Source organism: Passer domesticus, chromosome 2 (genome assembly GCF_036417665.1).
Source record: "Passer domesticus isolate bPasDom1 chromosome 2, bPasDom1.hap1, whole genome shotgun sequence".
Taxonomy (NCBI): Eukaryota; Metazoa; Chordata; class Aves; order Passeriformes; family Passeridae; genus Passer; species Passer domesticus.
In genome coordinates, this window is record NC_087475.1 from 86,232,450 (window position 1) to 86,254,130 (window position 21,681).

Sequence of the window (21,681 nt, forward strand, 5' to 3'; positions counted from 1 at the left end):
TTTTATGTCTATTTTTTCTATAGGTTAACACTTTAAAACTATCCTCCTTTTAAAAAGCATAAAAATATTTAAATGTATCCATTTAAAACTGTGTTTTCCCTTTCCTGCAAGAAATTACAAGCTACTGTAGCACTGGAGGGGCCAATGATCATCTATTAAAGGACAGGCAATCATTCAAAAGACTTTGATCCTCAGGGGCAATTAGGAAGACATTGAATAGGAAGTGCTGACTCTTTGCATTGAACAAACATTGAGTTTAACTGCTTCATTTTAAAACATGCCTTTTTAGTCACTTCCTGAAGGTTTCAAAGAAATGTGATGTTTCAGCGGGAAGCCTTTCTTCTTCCTTATTAAGAACAATTGGGAACTAAATTAAAATATGAAGTGTTCTCCTAAGAAGAAGCTAATACTATTTGGTAGACCATCTGCTTCTATTGTGGAAATCATGGGTACAGCTCTTCTTCAATCAGAAGGGGTCAAAGAATAACTAGTTAGTGTTAAATCGAAGCAAGTAAATGTGTTTGTGGCACGATTTCAGGTGGTTAGCACAATGCTTTGTTTTTTCAAATGGTAGTTCCCACCTTGCTAGCAAATTTTTAAAAGGTAGGAAGCTCTCTATCATTTGTATAACTCCTTTGCACGTGGTGATTCTGATTGAGGGAAGGAGAAGATGTGAATTATCTCCAAAAAAACCACTTTTGGTACTTGCATAGTTTAAATGTGAAGCAGTAGTCCGGCAGCAAGGTAGGATCCCAGGAATTGCTAGATGTATCCCATAGCATGTGTCAGTACTGAGCTGGCTGTGAAAGCACCTACATCATATTTTAGGATGTTTGAGGTCCTAAAAAGTCCCACAAACAAACACAACACACATACGTCTCTGTTTTATCAACAAAATCCTTCCTCCCTTAACCCTGAGATGGGTGGATGCAGATTGTCCAATTCTTAGATGAAGCAATCGCATCCCAGCCCAATGAAGTGTCTTCAACCCCAAACTGTGAAGGAGGTTTGAAAACCCTTTTTTCTCATTCAAGGTGGATCATTGAGTAGTTAGGAGGGGAGGCAAACGGGGAATTTACAATAGTGAGCATTACCCTCAATGTCCCTCCTGGTGCTTTTTAAATTTTTCTTAACTATTGTCTTGTGTCAAATAAATCAACAGGCAGGAAGCAGAGCCATGGGACCTCCCAGCTGCAGGCTTAGAGTCTTCACTTAAACAACATGTAATCAAGCTGCCTTTTGGGTTCCATTCCTTTGTGACCTGTTAATTTTACATTTCTAGCTGCACAGCAGCTCTAATCCATCTGGGTTGTGGAGAGCCTGGTATGCAGGATTCTCTGTTCCCACATGACTGCAGTCTTGTCCTGGTGTGCAAATTCACGTTCATTCAGGCAAAAGATGATTTATGAAGTCAGGTTTTCCATTTCCTGAGTGAGAGTTTTAAGCCACAGATGGAAAGCATTTATGTATAGGAAATCATTTCAGACACTAGGAATGACACAGAGTGCTGTACAGAGTTTTTGGTCACAAGGTAACTGCCAAAATCCACACAAGAAGTGGCCTTGCAGGAATCTCTCTCTCCTTGCCCCATGGTGCCTGGCTGAGTGACCTGGGTATGTATGTGTAAATGATGTGAATTCATGATACTACAAAGCACTGGGATCTTCAGTCAGGATACTAGATCTCAGTTCCAGATCTCTGAACCTGTTCTTTGGGTATTAAATCACTACAACATTCAGAAGTGTCCCCATGCTCTTAGATGCTCTTAGATGAAGAACAGCTTGGATCTGCCAAGTTCTGGACTTGTCCATACAAACAAGTAGAGCAGATACTATGTGCTGCATCCAGCTTTTTGTCCTCTTCCTACACCAATAGGGCCATGAAGCCACTTCAGCCCTTGACTGTTGTGTGTTCTGCCACAGAAGCCTTGGCGAGCACTGAAATGGAACGGCAGTGCTCGCCAAGAGAAAAAGAGAAAAACAGTTTGCTTTTTTTTCTTTAATGTTTGTTTTACTGTTCCCATTCTTCTTAATCTTCCTTGATTTATTGAAGACTGACACACTGGTGATTATTTCATGCTGAAAGTCTCCTTTTCATAACACTGGATGTCACAAAAATATGGTTTATTCTGCAACAGTCAATTCTACCACTTATACAAAAATCATATAATCTCAGTATAGAGACAGTTATCCAGATAATTACAGTCAAGTTTCTTCCAGAGACAGAACTGAAAGCAATACATTTACTTGAGTTAAAATTAACCCTGAGCAATTCAGCTTTTTCTCAATTAGGAGAAAAAAGCAAAGCTCAGGTATCATTTTGGAGAGCATGTTATTGTAGGTCTGACTAAACATTAAGGTTAAAGAGGAATATGTAACCACCACATATCTTACGCTTGTTTCCACACAAAGAGGGGAGAGCAAAGAAGCAACCTGTAAAAATTTTCAACCACTGAGCTTCAGCTGGCTTTCCTGTTCCAAATCCTTTATACTTTTTTTTTTAACTTACCTTTGCTCTAACCTTCTTTTTCTGAGTTTCTCTCATTCCATATTTTTGTCACTTCCCTCCCCTTTCTCATTTTTATTCTTGTTCAATGTGGTATCAGTCCTGCTCATTTGTTCCTTCTCACAGTGTTTTTCCATTTTCTCCTTTTCCCCATGCTGCATGGAGAGGCTTTGGAAAACCCTTCTCCCTCCCAGGAGTGGCCCTTTGGCTTGTGTTGGCTTAGGCTTAGCTGTCAGCAGTGCAGTGAGGTGCTTGTAGAAACCAGTGGAGTAGCAAAGCCAAACTTCCCCAGATGGAGCCCAGCGCCAGTACAGCTGAGCTGAGGTGGGTGGATGTTTGTGCAGAGAAGCTTCGCTTTTCCAAAGCTTGTGCCCTCCCCTGTGTTATTTGAGCAAATATACTGGCATATATGGGCATATATTCTTACATAAACATGGATTCAAAACCTGGAGTATTCTTAGTGCAAAGCAACTGGCTGGGGTTTCCAGATGAGAATCCCAAAAGACTTCTGTCTTGCCTTTATGCCCTTTACCCCTACGCTTGCTGTACGTCAAGGCTCAGGAATGGATCATTAATATGTTAAGCTTTGATTCTGAGAAATTCTTAATTCATTGTTCAGGGCAAGATCAGCTGTTAGCTGGAAAAAAATGTTATTTTATTCTTTCCTTTGTTTCTGTAGCAGCTTTGCCTGGATGAGGTATCACCAGGCCAGCTGTAGTACCTTCAGGACTTAGCCCTGAGAGGGCAGGGGAGAAGGAAGCAGCAGAGCCTGGGAGCTGCTGTGAGAATGCTTTTAACAAACAATATGGAAGCACCTGGTGGCTTCAGCTGTAGCCTTAATCCAAACATCGTAATTGATTGGTTTGGTTATTTATTACACTTAGCTTGCTGCTTTGGGCAAAGCAACAAGCTAATAAAGGGCCAGCAGTTTGTTTTTCAATTTTTTGCTGACTGGTGTGGTTTCTGGAGGTCTCATATGCTTCAGTAAGCATGTCTTGTCTTTTCTTCTGCCTGTGATCTATCACAATCATCTGCCTCTCTCTGCTAACTCCTTCGCTCCATCAAGCTGTCCTAAGAGATGTCCATTTTGTTGACCATGTGAATTATTATCTTTGTTTGTCCTTTTTCATTCTAAAGGCTGTACCACTTCCTTTGTTCTCTGCTCCGCTGAGTAAGTTGTTTTGACTTTAGTGTTTTGCTGTCTCATAAGCAAGTGGGAATAATACAAAGATACTCAAAAGCCTGAGTGTCTTCAAAGAAACTTGGAAAGAATGTTCCTCTTTATTTGGCTTAACAGCATCTGTTGATGCTGATTATGGTGTCCACAAGTAGCTATAGAGTAGGAATAATGCAATATAGGAAGAAATAATATGTTAAAATCAGAAGAATCATGATCCTGAATACTTGGTTCCACCAATATGAACTTTATTTGCATGATTAAATAACTCAGATGATGTTTAACTGTTTGCAAATTTTCTTTGCTAAAGTGAATCTGAGTCCAACAAAAGAGCAGCTGTATCACGGTGGCATGGTCGAAATGCTGAACTCTGCAAAGTAATCAAACCCTGAAGGGACTGAAGTTTGATCTCCATTTTTTTTTCCACCAAGAAGGCAGCCACAGGTGACTTAGGACTGAGGATAAGGTGATTTAGTCTGCCACAGAAAATTCTGTTACCCATTCAGTAAGTCTTAGGACACCTTTTGCTAGCACTTAGCTAGGGGAAAGGTCGTGCAAGTCAAAGCTTTAAAGTCAAAACATGAGCATAATGGGCCAGAGGCCCCAGATGCCTTTATCTCATCCAAGCTGGTGGTGGTGGTGAAACAGCCCAGAGAGCATGCAGGGTTTCCCCTAAATATTGTTTTCATTCCAGGAGAAGGGAGACAAGAGAGTTTTCTTCTCCATGGGGAATATAACCAAAGCCTCTGCAAAGAGCCTGTCATGGAGCTTCCTAGGCAGTGAAAGCTACATGGTATTTTACAAAAGTGTACGCTTTAATGATTGTTAATTGCAGAGTGCTCTTTTAATACATGGGGAGCCTTCAATATCTGAAAATCTATTGAGCATCATGTTGGAGAGGGAGAAGGAGAAGCACATGGGGGCTTTTAGAGGGCATTTACTCTCTGTCAGCAACATCTTGTTTCTAGCTGAGCAGGGGGTGAAAAAAAAAAGCCAGAAAAAATGTCCACAGTGGGTTCCATTGACCCAGAGACTTACAAACATCAGGAATCGCAAACTATGTTTACAGCTTTACTTCCCTCTTAGGAACATTAACACTTCAAAATATATGATTAAGCCTCTCATCCATGGTTACAGGGCTTTTCCATGATTATGGTTCTTAGCTGGGTTTTTTTTCTGTGAGAAAGAACTTTTCATCAATTTAGCACAGATCAAGGTTGATTCCTAAAACCTTTAAACACAACTGTGTGCAACAACAGCTTTACACATCCCATTGAGATGTAAAGACCCAAAATATCCACTGCTATTACTACTTAACTTTTTTGCACCAGTGTGACAGAGCAAGAGGAAAAATGAATTTTCTGCCAGGTTGCCAGACACTGCTGGTATTTGGAATATAGTAATGAAATCACTTATTCAGGTGACATCCTCATAACATACCTGCTACAAAGTGCTTTTCCAAAGTAAATCAGACTCTTCGTTCTTGTTTCAGGTTGACTTTTGTGGTTATTGCCTACCTACAGCAGAAATTGCATGATGTCTGTTTGCCATGTGAATGGGGATATTTATAGGCTTTTATTTTGTGCTTAGAAACATCAACTCAGAAATCCTGAATAGAGCAGTAGCTCTGAGATTTGACACTGTTTTCTGAATTTTTTAAGCCATTTGATCATCAAAATGCTATTCAAATAATTCTGGTTTTCAGCGTTCTGCACTTTTGTATGCATGGTGTGCATAGTTGTCATTCTCATGGCTTATCATTGGAGACCTTCTTTCAGCCTTTCAATACTTTAAAAGGAGGCTTTTAAGAAAGACATAGAGAGATGTTGTACTAAGGTTTGTAATGACAGGACAGGGCCATAATGGTGTTAAATAAAAGAGAATAAATTTAGATTAGATATAATGAATTTTTATTATCAGGCTGATGAGGCACTTGCACAGCTTGCCCAGAAAAGTTGTGGATGCCCCATCCCTGGAAGTGTTCAACGCAGGTTGAATGGGTCTTTGAGCAACCTGGTCTAGTGGAAGATGTTCCTGCACATTTTCATGGGGTTGAAAGTAGATCGTCTTTAAAGTCCTTTCCAACCCAAACCATTCTGTGATTCTGTGATCTATGTGATGATGAGATCAATGTACACAAGAAACTTTTTGATATAGACAAAATCTACTAGCAAAGGACAAAAGTTAACATTAATACAAGTCTTTTAACTTTGTGTGCTAACACATGTATGTTACAGATAATATTCTGTCATATTTTTTATTTTGGAACATTGTAAGACACTTCTCAAACATTGAGAATTGAATGATGACAAGGAATGGTTGATCCACTTGCTCAATTGGATGGATAATGTGCAGAAAAGCTGTAGCATCTTCTAGAGAGTCAGTTCCGTCATTACACCAAAGCAAGATGATCACTTGTTATAATATTTCCTCTCATGTATTTTAAGTTAATTTTAATGCCTGGAAAACTATGTTCATAGTTTTCCCACTGCACCCAAAACAATGCTGAGTTTTTCACCTTCATTTCCTTGCAATGAATAATGATCTACAATAAAAAATTCCTCCTAAGGAGAGGAGAAGCAGCAATGGCCTTTGGGGGAAACAACGACCATGCAATGTGTTTCTAAAATCTGTGTGGCACTTAGGCTGTGATGTCCAAAGGACAGAGCAAGTCAAACGGTGCTATGAAGAAAGCAAACCACTGCCTCAGTTCCTGCATAAACCAGGAATGCCCACCATAAGCTCATGCAGGTCATTCTAACATGAAGACGTCTGAGAGATGGAGCTGGTGTTAGGCACTTAAGGCCAGCAGAACTTAGGCCTGACTGCTGTCTAGGATTGCCTGAGTTTGGAGAAGTGAAGAGTACAGTTTTCATTCTGCTTGGAACTATAAACACCCATGTAACTACAAATATCCCATGTTAAATATAGGAACTTGTGTGCTCAGAGCATCTAAGCTTTTGAGCTCTGTAACAGCTCTGCGGCACCTGGGTAACACTCTGGTCCTTGGAAACATGCAGCCTGGATGGAAATGTAAGACAGCATCCAGTACTGAGCTTCCAACAAAACTGCTGGCAGAGAGCTGCTTGAAAGGCCTCTTAGAGCTTGTGACCCTATAAGCACAGAGTAAGTGAATTAACACACAATTGCATTTTAATGCCCAAACAAGTGAATTGAGTTAGTTCTTTAATCTGCTGTAGTTCTCCTTTCCATTTCTGTTTACTAGAAAAAAGTAGATTCCTATCTGATGAGGTTTTATGAGGTTAAAAGCTATGAAGTGCCCAGGCACTCTGATGATGGGGGCTGTATAAACACAAAGATATCATGCAAGCATAGTGATGCCAAATGTTTGATGCAGATTCCTTGTTCATGGTCTGATTTCTACTCTTCCCTTGCACAGTTTCTCTGCTGAGTAAAGATATCGCTTTTAGATGAAAATACTTGTCCCTCTTCCTAAAGTACCCTGGTTAAATTACCAGTAGTGTTGGTAACATTCCTTCTTGGTATACGTACCTGTATAAAAATGAGTGTTGAACAGGTCCTCAGGAGACCTTCCTTGCTGTGCTTCCTTGCTGAGTGGGAGTTTAAGGAGCGTATTTTCATTCCTAATGGATAAAATTGTTAACAAACACAGTCCCCATTTACATGGTAAAAAAAGAATTTTGCACTCATGTTTTGTGATGTTGTAGTTGTGCAAAGACAACCTTGTTTATGTTAGTAAATGAGAGGTGACCTAATTGAGGCTGAAGTGGAATAAAACCCGTATTTTGCTAAATTGCCTAAATATGCTATCTTCAGAGAGCTACTCAGATTACTTTTCAGTCCTCTTGTAAAGATTGTTTCTGATGCACAGGTTTAAATAAACTAACCACTTGTCCCTAACAATGGTTGCCAATCTCAGGTATATGTTTGTGAATAAAAATAGCATTACAGGCCATGGAAATGCTCTGTTTCTTTACTGTTTTGGGGTGGTTTTTTTTTGTTTATACTAAATGGCTGTGATGTTAGAGCCATTGTATATTTTTTGGAGAAATTATAGTGTAAAATATCAAGGCTTTCCCTTAAAAAAGAAATGTCATTCCAAATGTGGCAAATATCAGATCATTTAGCTGTGTAGAGCCTGAAGCTAAACTGGATACTGATTGAGTATGAAATGTTTATGTTGGGGATGGAAGAACTGATATGGTAAGCCACAAGCCACATTCTTTGGCTTTATATTTGGAAGGGGCAAGTATTAGTTGTATAAGCATATGATTTCCATACTCCTCCTATATGCGCTTGCTTTTTAAGTAGTTTGTCTTTTTCTTTAACTTCACTTGTCTTTATGTAATGCCTTGAAATAGTCTCACATGTGCCCTGGGTGACTTTGCATGGCCCAGAAACCTACAGAGAGCTTTGCCCTGCTATCACACAAATCTAAATGGTGCTGCTTGTTTTCAGTTCTCAAGGATATGTCTTTGATCTGAATAGAAGAGGCTGAGTTGTATGAAAGAATGCTCATAGTTGCTCACATTTGTGATGCAGAGCGCAAAGGCATGTGTGCAAGATGGGTATTGAATTGTCTCAGCTTTTACTTGGTCTTAAGCAGGACCATGTAAAGTCTCATCTGTCAGAGATGCCTGTAAGGGCTGCTGTGTATAATTCATCAGTAAAAAAAAAAAAAAAGAGAACCTATATAATGCACTTGTGTCTATGGCAAAACAAATCAGAGTGCATTTCCATTGGATTTATTGGTATGTTAAGAAATAATTTTCCTCGTATTTGTGTTCACCGCATTGTCACCCCAGCCTTGGGAGCTTTGTGAAACACTGCCTGGTTATCCTGTTTTGCAGACTATGAGTCAGGAGTGGTTCTGCTGGAAGAAGCCAAGTGGATTGTTACAGGTGATCTAAATCGAGTTTAAGTGGGTGGAAAGACCTAGCGAGCTGGTGTGGTAGAAGCAGAAGGGACTGTCTAATTACATTAATCCCATTCTTGTCCTAAAGCAATGACTACTAATAAGGCATTGGAGCGAGGGTTTAGAAACAGAAAGTGCCCCTATAGTTCTGAAACTCTCCCAAACAGAAAAAGATGACTTTTCTCATTGCTCACCACAGCCATGCACCTGTTTGGCCTAAACTGGCACCTGCAGCCGATGGAAGGGCAGATGTATGAGATCACGGAAGACACAGCCAGCAGTTGGCCAGTGCCAACGGACGTCTCCTTATATCCTTCGGGGGGCACAGGGTTAGAGTTACCTGACAGGAAAGGCAAAGGAGCCAGTGAAGGTATGGTTGGTGTGTGTCCATGTTGTGAGTCCTCTGTCTGCCTCTAAACTCCAGCCGTCCAATCTCATGTTCCATTACCCTCAGTGCTGCCATCAGCAGGTGCTTTTCCAGTCTTTCATGTCTAGAGCTGGTAGCTGTCAGTCTTGTTTCCATATGTTTCTAAGTTTCATATCCCTCTGATGTCCACTAATGCAATAAAACTGTGTGAAACCTTCTCCACACATTCAAGGCATTCTCACAGACTACAGAAGGCCAGCATGAAAACCCTGCCTTGAGTGGCTGTTTTCATGGGAAAACATTGTCTCTTGAAAATTAAATGATTCCTGGAGCACTGGATCAAGCTTCCTCTACAGAACTACAAAAATGTTTGTGTTTGACTATTGCCACTTAGCAAATGTTTTGAGGACCAAAATACTTACTGAAAGCTATTACACCAGAAATTTTGGCACTTCAGAGTTGAATATAGCTTTGCAAAGTAGCCAGATAAAGGCCTAGTCTCCCTAAAGTATCACGGTGTTGACAGAAATTAGAAGCAGGTTATGGATCCTCAATTCAGCAGCACCTTATTCAGCAGCTTTACATCACTGTGCTCTTTTTTTAGAGGCACCACTGCTAAAAGTACTTGTAAGCTCTGCAAAGTCTTATCCCTCCCCAGACATAGATGGAGAAATGAGAAATGCAAACTTTCAGAAAACTTTTTTTTGTTTTTGTTTAAAGCTTTGCTATATACAATTATGAGATACCAGTAAAGTAATGGACTATTTTTGATAGTTATTTTCGTGGAAGTTTTTTGGACAGATAAGATGTATGCTACTGTTATTACAACTCAGTGAACTCAAAAGTTTCCACAGAGTTCTCTAGGCTTTGGCTGGCAGCCTGTGTTTACATATTTAATTTAAATTAATTGTAGCAGGTTTTTCATGTAAGAGTTTTTCTGTCTTTATTAGTCCAAATGAAGGCCATAATTATGTGTGCTCCTTAAAACAGTACATTTACTGGTAACTGATGGCTGCCATCAAGTTACTACAATCTCCGCAAACCTTACTAGACAGTACAGCAAGCTGCAGACAGCCCTGCTGTTGTACTCAAAAATACTTCACGACAGATCCTTTTCTTTTCCCCTCTAACTTGCCATATGGTTAATTTTTGAATCATCTAGCTTTGATCTGTCCATTTCCTTTTAGAAGTCAGAATAAATGTAGGCATTCAAAACTACCATCCAAGTGAAAGACCTCCACTTGTTTTTATTTTAGCCATGTTTACACTGACATGAGTAGAAGTTTTGATTGCTGCTCTGTTAAAAGAGAAATCTGGGAACTAATCTAGTTATGTCACAAGAGGACCCCTCAAGCTGGTGCTTTGTACAGATCTTAGGGAATCTGGAGGCTTTAGAGGAAAATACCACGTCCTGACTGAAAAACACATCAGCACATCTTTGGTGCAAGAGTAATACTGTCCAGCCTTCAAATGCAGCTCTCTCTCCATCAGGTAACTGTGTAACTGATTCTGGACTAGCAGTGCTGCAGGGCTTCTGCTCTAAACCAGAATGTATGTGATTGAAATTTATTTTAAAAATAATTGAAATATCTTTGAACGTCTTCTGGATCAGAATGAAATAGGCTAGAATGTGTGAGGAACATCCTTTGAGCTGATCTGAATGAATCATTACCAGTGTCTTGCCAACTTTCAGTTACAGTCATTCCTTCTCATCTGTGGCTGTGCTCCAGAAGAGCATTTACCTCTGTTCAAGCCCAACTCTGTTTACCAAAGCACTTAATCACATGGTTACATTTAAGCATGTAATCGACTATGGTTGAAGTCAGAGCTGTGTGTGTTTTTAAGTGTTTTGATGGGTCAGGGAACCAACCTGTGAGAAATACAGAGAGATTCAGCAAGGTCTGAAATGAAATAGTTCATTTTGATATAAAGAAATTAGGAACAGTTGCTACGGTAACTAAAAAGTTCAAGGTAATGTGCAGAAAGAGCAAAGTAATTGACAGTCCAATTAAGAATTCAGACTTGAAGTTAATTTTAAGGAGTCAGGCATTCTTATTAAAAGCCAATTTCTGATTAGAAGCTGAAATGACTTTTTATTGTACTTTTTTTGTGAAGTATCCAGTCCATAGGGCCTGATCTTATTGTAGGCTGCAACTGGTGAAACAGAGAGGGATTTCAGGGACTGAATTCAGAAGAGAGCTTCTCCTTGGACTTCTGTATCAGGACAAGCTTCAGCCTCTGGCAACATGACATAACAGCTCTTAGGATATCTGCTTCTCAGATTTACAACTGTCCACCAAGAGGAGACATAAACTTTGTAATTGTGTGTACAAAAAATTATTTCTGTGAGACTGTCTTTTGCAATCACAGAAACATTTTAGTTTGCATGAGCAAGTGCTGATCTCTCTACAGAATACACCCTGTGCTCATTTTCTCCGGGCTCTATCTTGCATAGCAACATCTGTCATATTAAATTCTCACCTTCCCTGATTCACTCTGATGTACAATCTTTATTAATGAACAATCATGGGGCATATCAAATACTTAAGGTTTTCATCTGAATATCTAAGAATCTATAAAACATGTCAGTGGTAATCAGAAAAAATATATCCTTCATTTGAACCAAAACATGTGATGTCTTTATCTCTTCTTTAATAGAATCCTCAATCTTTTCATCTTACAATAGTGCAATAAGAAACTTTGCATGAAGTCGTTGGAACTGTTCCCCATAATCCTGAGAGTGTGAAAAGAAAATTTTAGTATGCCAAATAAATACTGTCAATCCATTTGATAAAGTAATTCCCTTCAGAATATAGCTGGTTGATTTTCCTTGTACAATTATACTCTATTAGCACAGAAGGATTCAGAAAGAATGCCCATTTACCTAAGCTGTTTCCTGTTATCTCCTTTAGCATGTGCATGAACTGAAAAAGGATAAAAAGTCAGCAATTTCCTACATATATTTATTTGAGAGTGATGAGCAAAGATAAGTGGAGATCTTATAAAATTAAGAATAGCTTTTTATGTGTGAACATGCAGCTTTTGCATATATATCTTTCGTGCTGGTGTGCATAAACTTCTGCCTCAGGATTACTCATGCCATCAAATCCTGCTCCAGCAGTGTCCTTAAGCAGTTGCTGACTTTAAATCAGGGTTTAGTGTTACTGGAGCCAAAAGTTCTGCAAAGAAAAAAATTCTCCATCCTTAATAGTTAATATGCATATAATTTCTATATTGATTTTCAGAGACAGGTAACAATTTACATCTGTTTCTGGAGAGTTTGTGTTGGGATGGTATGTGGAGAAATTTAAGGCAATACTGTATTTAACATTATGTGATCTTAAAGGAAATGTCATTTGAAATAATAAAATGCAGTGTTCTACCAGTCACATTTTCAACATGGCAAGTAAATTCTGAGACTATTTGACATAAATTTATGATAGATGGGAAAGGATTTTTGTCCCCCATCCTCAAATGTAGGTACTGGAAGAAAAAAAACATCATAATGTGATTTTCCTACAAAAGAATGTATGTAGGTAGAAGTTTCCTTCTTATTTTGTTAGAATTGTTTGCTCTGTGAAACACAGAGTAGTGTGTGCTGTAATGGCACTGAGATAAGAAACAAATTTATTTGCATTTCCTAAATTAATAATTAGTCCTTGTGGTGACATGTTGCTGTCCTTGCTAAAGCCATAATCTTTCAGGTGACACTATGCATGCTTTTCCACTAGAAGTGTCCTTAATAAAGGCTCTTTGCTAAGCAGTTGCCTTCTTCAGCATCCCTGTGCCCTGCACCCAAAGCTGTGGCCACTGGTTATACCATAGGCTGAAAAGGGAACATTCTGGCTCTTGATTTTTCATTCTGCCCCTCATTCCCTGGTCTTCCTTTGGGTCCAGATTTTTTGAAGCAGCTGTCTGCTTTGAGAGCTATGACTGCATAAATTTCCAACCTGGAATTCCTCAGGTGTGTTTTTAGGGGTGCCTAGCTCCCTGCCGACTCCCTTGGACATTATGGCATGTCCTGATCCCATTTGAATACTGAAGCTCTCCAGCCTGGTAGTTTTAGAAACAGATGTCTCTATTTGTCTTCTGAAAGAAAATGGATAATAATAGCGTATTTTACAGATTATATTGAAACCCAATTAAAATCTCTCATCTCTCATGGTTCTTAATAGACATTACTCAAGTGCAGGGTATGGTTTCCTTTTTTTATCTCAGTTCTTTTTTTTCATTAGCTTCTTTTTTACTATTTCAAATACTGTTACCACTGTCAAGAATTAATTTAATAGAGAAACATTTTCCTTTCCCCACTTAGGCATCGCTCATGCTGCTGTTCTCCACCCTGCATTCCACTCTGTGGCATGTCTATCTCATTCTCATTACAGTTCTCTTTACTAATTTAATGATGACTTTTCCATTCCTAAACTTATATTAATGTAGGATATAATGTCAGATGATTTATTCTTGTCTTTGTAATGTAATTACACACTCACTGATGCTACAGTTTAAACAAAAGGCTATTTTTCTCCAGGTTGCTCTTCCCATGCTCATGTTTTCAAACAAAACAGTTACTGAAACCAGAAATAATCCTGCCAGTTTTCTTCCCATAATCATATGGATTGGCTAGACAAAGTACTCTGAAGACTTCAGGACACTAATTTCTCAAGATCAGTGTCAGAGATACCAGTATGATTAGATTACTTGCAGGATCTAAAGACTAATTCAAGAATTTTGTTCCTGTGTTTTGTCAGGAAAGCCCAGTAGTTTCTTTCCAGACGACAGTTTTATAGACTCCGGAGAAATTGATGTAGGCAGACGAGCCACACAGAAGATCCCTCCTGGTATCTTTTGGAGATCTCAGGTGTTCATCGACCACCCAGTGCATCTGAAATTCAATGTATCTTTAGGAAAGGCTGCTCTTGTTGGCATCTATGGCAGAAAAGGACTCCCACCATCACACACACAGGTAATGGGACCTTATTTCCTTAATTAATTTATGTTTCACTTATTAAATTATGTTGTCTCAAATTGATGTTTGTATGATGTGTTATTTCATCTGTTTCTTTCAAGAGTTTGTTGCATGCTTGCAAGATGCCCAAGATCATTTATCCAGAGAGCAAGAATCAAGAGATAGTGGAAAAAAATTACATAAATTTTAGGCTGTAGGCAGGGGTGGAGTAGGCAGTTGACTGAGGCAGTAGGCTTCCAGAGGAGAAGGGTTTTGTGAGGCTGATGGTCACTGAGGGTACCACGTGGTTGCTCCAAACAGCAGAAGATACCACCTTCTCCATCCAGTACTTTGCACAAAAGCAGCCACATTCAAACTGCATCCAAAGGAATCTTCTCTGAAGCAGATTCATGTATGTCAGGTCTGTCTCTCTTTCAGCCACTGCCTTTCCTGTCTCATGGTAAGGGCAGCAAGACCCCAGCTGGTCACCCTTATGGGAGCAAGATTCACTTCTGTCTTTCATGTCAGAATTCCTTGAGCCAACCCTTCACCTGATGTATGCTGACTGCTTAGACTGAGGTTTGTCAGGGCCAAGTAATTAGTGTATAAGAAAAGCAAAACAATTTTTTACAGAAAGCCACCAATTTAGGCAGAAATCAAGATCCACGTATTATTCTGTAGGACTAAATTGAAGGCAGATGCTTTTTTTAACACACCTTGACAAAAAAAGTATATAAAAAATCACTTTGTGAGAAAAGCTCTGATGAGCCATCCCCTTAAGTAAGGAATTTATACATTTTTTTCTCTCCTGTCTGTTTCAGCTTCTAAGCTGCTCTTACCCAGATTGATTAATACATTAGGGCATAATACACTGTCAGAGCAAAGTATCTTACTCCCACTTGCATCAGCAGGTTATCGAAGAATTAGCAGGTTTATGGTAGTGTATCTTGCTCTTGCCCTCTACTATTAGCTGAAAATACTAGAGATTTATAGAAATACCCTGCCTTTTTTTCGTTTTTGAACAAATATGTTTATTATGATCTCTGTGGATAATACAGTATTTTGTACATATTAACACACCTCCCACTTATTTCTGTCAAAGAAGTGTCATAAATCTATGCTTCTCTTCCTACTTTTCTGCAAAATTAAAATATTTCAGTAGGATCAGTACATCATAATTTCAGTGCCACAGTTACGCTGTTACTGCCCTTTCCTAATCAGTCTCTTTTCACAGGGAGATTCAAATATTTATAACTTAAAAATCCTGTGTTACTTAAAGAAAAACTCAAGTTGTGATTGCATAATACTAACTTTAGATCAGAACTCTGCATTCATGTTATTTTTTTATTATCATTCTTAAATTTTGTTATGGAACGGAAGTTATTACATGGATAAGTTCGATTGTTTGAGTAAAAAACCTAAAATTTAACACATAAACCTCACTTTTTCCACTAAGTGCAGACATGGTTTTCCCACGAGGTCATAAGTCCTGCAAACAGATGTGATCAAGTGTGGGCTCCACTGTCAGTGAGACCAGAGGTTCCTGCCAGGAGCCTGCTCCAGCACAGGCTTGGGATGGGGTCACAGCCTTCCTTCCGGCATCCACTTGCTCCTTCATGTGTCTTGCCAGGCTGCTTGCAGGGGGATCTCTGCTTCCCTGTGGAGCTCCACGGGCTGCAGGGGCACAGCTGCCTCACCATGGTCTGCACCACAGGCTGCTGGGGAGTCTCAGCTCCACCACCTGGAGCCACCTCCTGCTTCTCCTTTTGTGCTGACCTTGGGGGTCTGTGTAATTGGTCCACTCACATATTCTCACTCCTCTCTTCTTTAGCTGCAGTTACTTCTGTGCGGCAATTTTTTTGCCTTCTTAAATATGTTATCGAGGAGGTGAAAATTGCTAACATCACTGAGGGGCTCAGCCTTGGCCAGTGGCAGGTCTGTCTTGGAGCTGGCTGGCATTGGCTCTGTCAGACACAGGGAAAGCTTCCAGCACCTTCTCAAAGCAGCCACCCCTGCAGCCCTCCCCTGCAGCACCCCCTGCTACCAAAACCTGGCCATGAAACCCAATACAATGCTCAAAGTCATAGCTATCCATGCTTAAATAACAAACTATTCCAAATTCTCTTTGGGAAACATTCTCTGGCTGCAGTGATTGTTTTCTATTTTAGGTTGCCAACAACTGTGGTCACTAGTAAGTGGGAAGAAAATGTAAGTTCCAAATTTCTATGGTCTTAGAAATAAATCATGCAGAAGCCCATAATAGTTTACTATTAACAAGAGGCATTTCTTCTCATTCTTCTCAACAAATCATAATAAGTTACACAATTTTGTTATGGTCTATTAGATTTAATCTTCCTAGATCCAATCCTTTTTTAAACTCATTTTAACCTAGGCCAAATTTTAATAAATCATAAATTTAAGGGATAGGTCATTACTGCTTGCAGAGGGCTTTTTTCCATTTGAATTGATTAACATGGTATTTTATCAATTATTTCCTTGCTGGCAGTAACTAATTGCCTATTAAAAATCTTTGAATGTATTAAAATGCAATAAAGCCCAATGCATTTGTGCCTCAGTTAATATTTACAAGTAGTAACTAGTAGTAACTAGTAACATCTGCAGCAGCATCTTGCAAATATTTATTAAAAAAACCTTTTGTTTTTGGCAGAAAGCCCCAAGTAAGCATAACCTAGACTGAAGTAGAACAGCAGCTCACTGTACCTGAGTGCCTTGAAATTGTTTTCATCTCACTAAGCTCTTAGTAACTACATCTAATATATGGCAGGAAGTGGATGCTTGTAACACAATCCACAGGATACTTCTTCGATGTCTGCTTTACAATGGGGCAGGTTGCATCCTAGAAGTGTCTCTTTGCTTGCAATCCAGTGATTCTAGAAAACTAATTCAAGCTGCCATGGAGATGGCAGCACTTGGTGAAGTGAACTTTGCCTATGGTTTCTTAAGTTCTATTTTTAAAAGTTGAGTCAAGCTGTTCCATCATGCTCCAAAATGAATATGGAAATACTTTAGGTTTTCTCTTAACTGGTTTTACCTTCTTCAGTTCACTTGTTCCTTACTCAGACTCACTTGAGACATTCCCAGGACTCAGACACTACAATGATGTCTTCTGTCACTGTCCTGCTCAGCTGTGTCAGGCATGGTCACACTGAGACCTCACTGAGATGAGACATCAGTCTAGGCAGTAGTTTATGCTGAGAGTGGCTACAGAGACCTGGGTCCCAAAGTGTCTTTCAAACCAACCACTCACCAATATCCTCTTAAATCGTTCTGTTTTCATAGAATCATAGAATGTGCTGAGTAGGAAGTGACCCTATGAGGATCATCGAGTGCAACTCCTGGCCTTGCACAGGAGACCCCAAGAATCCCACCGTGTGTCTGAGAGCATTGTCCAAACACTTCTGTGACAGCTTCCCTGAGGAGCCTGTTCCAGTGGTCAGCCACACTATAAGTGAAAAACCTTTTCCTGATATCAAACCTAAACCTCTCCCGATTCAGCTTCAGGCTGTTTCCTCAAGTCCTGTCACTGGTAACCACGGAAAATAAATAAATCAATGTCTGCCCCTGCACTTACCCTCAGTGAGGCAGCTGCAGGCTGCGATGGGGTCTCCCCTCAGTCTCCTGTTCTCCAGGCTGAACAGACCAATGACCTCAGCCAGTCCTCAAGCCCCTTCCCCTCCAGAGCTTCACCATCCTCCTGGTCCTCCTTTGGACAGTCTCTAAGAGCTCAATGTTTTTCTTAAATTGTGGCACAAAAAACTGCCCCCAGGACTCGAGGTAAGGCTGCCCCAGTGCAGAGTGGGACAATCCCCTCCCTTGCCCAGCTGGCAGTGCTGTGCCTGGTACCCCCCAGGGCATGGTTGAAACAGAAATGTAGCTTTTTAATTACATGTGTTTAGAATTTATACTTGCCTTGTATTTTTAGATTTTAGATTGTATATTTTTATAATTTATATATGTGACATATTTTTCCAAAACTGAAGCTCTGTCTCTAGCAAAGCTAACTTTGATAGGCACCCAAAAGGAATGACCTTTGCAGTGTGGCAGCTTTTACATTCTCAAAAAGACATTTCAGCACCAAATTCGTGAACTGTAAACTGAAATAGAACCAAAAAAAAATTAAAGCAAGGATCAAAAATAATTTCCTGTAAATAGATAACTAAAATAATCTAGGGATGAGTTCTGTCATTTTATATGCAAGCTATGTCATATATAGCTTATTGCTCAAAATGTTCTTGGAAATAAACACTTCTTTTTTTAACTTAGTAGCTTAACTGTTTTTAACATTTCCTACATAGTAAAGAACATGTCATCAAGTCCTTATCTTGGTTGACTTTGAAGACCATACCAGACAACTTAATAACAAGCACCCAAATTTTGCTACAGTAAAGTGAAAAGGTATAAGCAGCCTAAATATTGATGCCACAGTCAGCTAACACTCAGCAGCCATTCAGTGTAGCAGCATTTATGGGTTCAGAAATAAGGGGTATTGTTTCTTTATGCCTGATTTTCTTCTTCCTGCCAAAAAAAAAAAAAAATCACAAACTTACCTATCAGCTGAATGAGAGAGGCAAAACCAAATGAAGTCAGGGAATAGAAAAGCTGAATAGTGCCTCAACTGTTGGATTCTGCTTGTGAGGTGTCCTGGTCATCTAGACACATGATAGAAGTCAGATTAGATAAGGTTCATTTAACATTTTTGATGTCTGCTAGGCTTATAGCTGCCTTATCCCATTAATATAATACCAGACAAAATACAATTATTGTGGAAAATCAGTGGAAGATTATTTAAATAGGGAACTAAAGGGAGTTGCAATACGAAATAAAGCAAAGCAGTTGTTCAGTTAAAGTTACACTTGCATAAAGTAAAATCCTTTTGAAGAAAATACCTAGAGCCACTTCTTAAATGAGACTTTTATATATTATTTATCTCTTGTCCATCTTCATTTTTAATGGTCTTTTAACCACTTTTCCCATTGTTTTAAGATAAAAATTCTTGTTGGCTAAGCAAAATACTTCTGCAAAACCTCTACTAGAGTTCACTTTAAAATATTTTTTACTTTTCCCTTGGTGACCCCTAGCAACTCCAGCAAATAACCCAGTTGGGCTAACTATATTTTTCTGTCGTATTTTCCATATTAGCCAAGACATAAAAAAGATAAACAAGCTGCTCAGTGTCATATTTACAGTGCAGTTGAAGCATGGTCTCACGATTTCCTGCCCATATTTCTACAGAATGAGAACACCTCAGTAAGGCCAATATGCTGCAAATCACCTTCTAAACAAAGATGATTTTGAATTCATATAATTACAGGAAGATACATTAATGTACTAGCTATTTCCAAAATGGTTACTTGCAGGTAGTCTAGGAAAGTGCTTGAGTTACCAGAGCAAATCCTGTTTATGATGCTTCTGCAGACCCAGAGTAAGAGACTAAGCTTGAGGATACCTGATAAACACACAAACATCACTTCCTCTTATGTTTCAGTTTGACTTTGTCGAGCTCCTTGATGGAAGGCGTCTACTGACCCAGGAGGCGAGAAGCTTGGAAGGACCTCAGCGGCAGCACAGAGCTTTTGTGCCCTTGGCCAGCCACGAGACAGGATTTATCCAGTATTTAGATTCAGGAATATGGCATTTAGCCTTCTACAATGACGGCAAGGAATCGGAAGTGGTTTCTTTTCTTACTACTGCTATTGGTAAGGATTTCCTCTATTATTCCTAAACTCCTAAGTATGCCTTGGGGCCAGGTATTAACACACATACTCAAATTGCAGGATGGCTTTGTGTGGTTTTGGAGAAAATGCTTGGGGGGGATTGTATTTAGCAATATGCTGAATACTGCTAGACCCTAAATGTTGAGTAAGTATTTTGTAGGTCTTTTAAGTAACTATAACCATAACGAGATTCTGCACAGTGCCACACATGGATTACAAGCTGGAAAATCCTTGCTTTATTTTCTTACTTTGATTTTCCTTTTATTTAGTTGGCTATTGTTGGTTTTGTTTGACTTTTTTTGTTTGTTTGGTAGGCGTTTTTCTGGAGCAGAGATGTAGGAATGATTGAAGAGCAGACAGTAGCACCACTCCACAGTTCTGTGTGACAGACAGTTCTGCCATTGAACACCATCAAAATCACTCAAGCTGGAGTTCAGGCAGAGTACTGGGGTTAAAACTCCAGTAAAGGGCACTGTAAGCCTTGCTAGTAGCAACCATAGTAACAGGAATCCCTGTTTCTCCTTGCTAACAGAAAGAAGCTGAGATGGCTTAAAAACAAATTGACTAAATAGGTCTTCTGACTTTTCTGGCAGTAAAATGCCCTGTCAGTTCAGCTCACAGGCATGGATTTGTTGCTGTCCAAGGAGGAAAAGATGCTGCCAGTGGGTGCCTGACAGCACACTGAGTATTCTTCTTCCACCCTGAAAATATCTAAATCTGTTTCCGATTCAGTAATATTTAATTTTAATTTTGTTTGACCTGCTTAAACTCTTCATATACTGAAATTCATTTGGTTGTAATTTAAAGATTAGTCCATAAAACTAGCACTCAGCTTTCTTCTGACCACAGTGTTTAATGGACTTTTTTTCTTTGCAGAAAAAAGCAGACTCATTCCAAAGCTGCCATTAATTCCTCTCCCAACAGAGGCATTGGTGTTGAGTCTCAGCTGTCTGCAATAGTTACCTAAGAGCTATGGGTTGTAATTTGTCTTGGCAGGTTAATTAAAAAGTTTAGGTCTTGCTAAAGCAAAGTCATTAACATCCCAATATTCCATTTTAGCACTAAAGTTTATCTAATGCAGAAATGGAAACTGCTGTAATACTATGTTTTAAATTTAAAACCTGGAAATGTGATGTTTTGTCCTGTTTGCAGCTGAGCAACATTAGCGGTAGTTACTTCTAGAAGTATGTTAGCTTATGAAATTGAAGTCTTACTTTATAGAATGCAGATTTACTTCAATTTAGTTTACTTTAGTAATTTGATTTTTTACTTACAACAACCACAGAAGCTTAAGATATTCTTCTGAAGGCAGCTTTTTTTCCTTGTCAAAGAATGTCTTCAGTTCAAAACTTTCCATTACAGGAGAGAAATCAGTGAGGCTCTCACAGAAATCAGTGGGGCTCTTTAAACATGTTTAAAGCACTGTCATTGTTGTTCTTGTTTTCAAGGTAATGCTTAAATGTTCTAGCCAGACTTTTCTCTTGGCCACATTGCACTAATATAGGGAAGAACAAGAAGAAAAAAAAATAAAAGTATTCTTAATTTGCCTTTGAGCATTAAGGGAATGGTATGGGTGAGAAGCATGTCAGATTGTCTTCAAATCAATCCTTTTTTTTTTTCTGGTTTTGCTCTGCTGTACTTTCATGACTGCATGATAAACAGAGCAGTCCACGATATGGAGCCTATGATATATTCGCTATATCCCCTGCTGACCTTAAATCATTCAGGGTTTCTGTGATTCAGAAACAAGGAAGTTTTCTTTTGCTACACAGGTGGGAATCACTTTGTACGCTGGCAGCTGTATATAAACACAAAGCTGTAGTGTAAAGAACCTGTTTAAGTACAAGCTATGAATTTTGAAACAAACTTAAGTAAAATTTTTAGGTAGGAAAATATGGTTTCTTGGCTAGAATTTGTCCAGAAAAGTGCAGCATTTGCATAAGTACCATAAAAATCACTGTAATAGCCTTAACAAGGTGATACCTTTCTCCTCCATCTAGTTTTCAACAATTTGTTTAAAAAAAAAAAAAAACCAAAAAAAACCAGTCAGGT

At 39.1% G+C, this 21,681-nt stretch overlaps 1 protein-coding gene across 25 annotated transcripts in view; it reads left to right on the plus strand.

Annotated features, from left to right (window-relative positions):
- Positions 1 to 21,681, plus strand: part of TENM4 (teneurin transmembrane protein 4) — a 1,559,611-nt gene that overhangs the window by 1,367,762 nt on the left and 170,168 nt on the right. For 24 of the 25 annotated variants that reach the window (XM_064409696.1, XM_064409697.1, XM_064409701.1 and 21 more), the window contains 3 exons: positions 8,779 to 8,949; positions 13,698 to 13,912; positions 19,401 to 19,611. In XM_064409696.1, coding sequence (XP_064265766.1) covers positions 8,779 to 8,949; positions 13,698 to 13,912; positions 19,401 to 19,611 — 597 coding nt within the window. The remainder of the gene's footprint in view (positions 1 to 8,778; positions 8,950 to 13,697; positions 13,913 to 19,400; positions 19,612 to 21,681) is intronic. The other variant, XM_064409711.1, reaches the window with a different exon arrangement.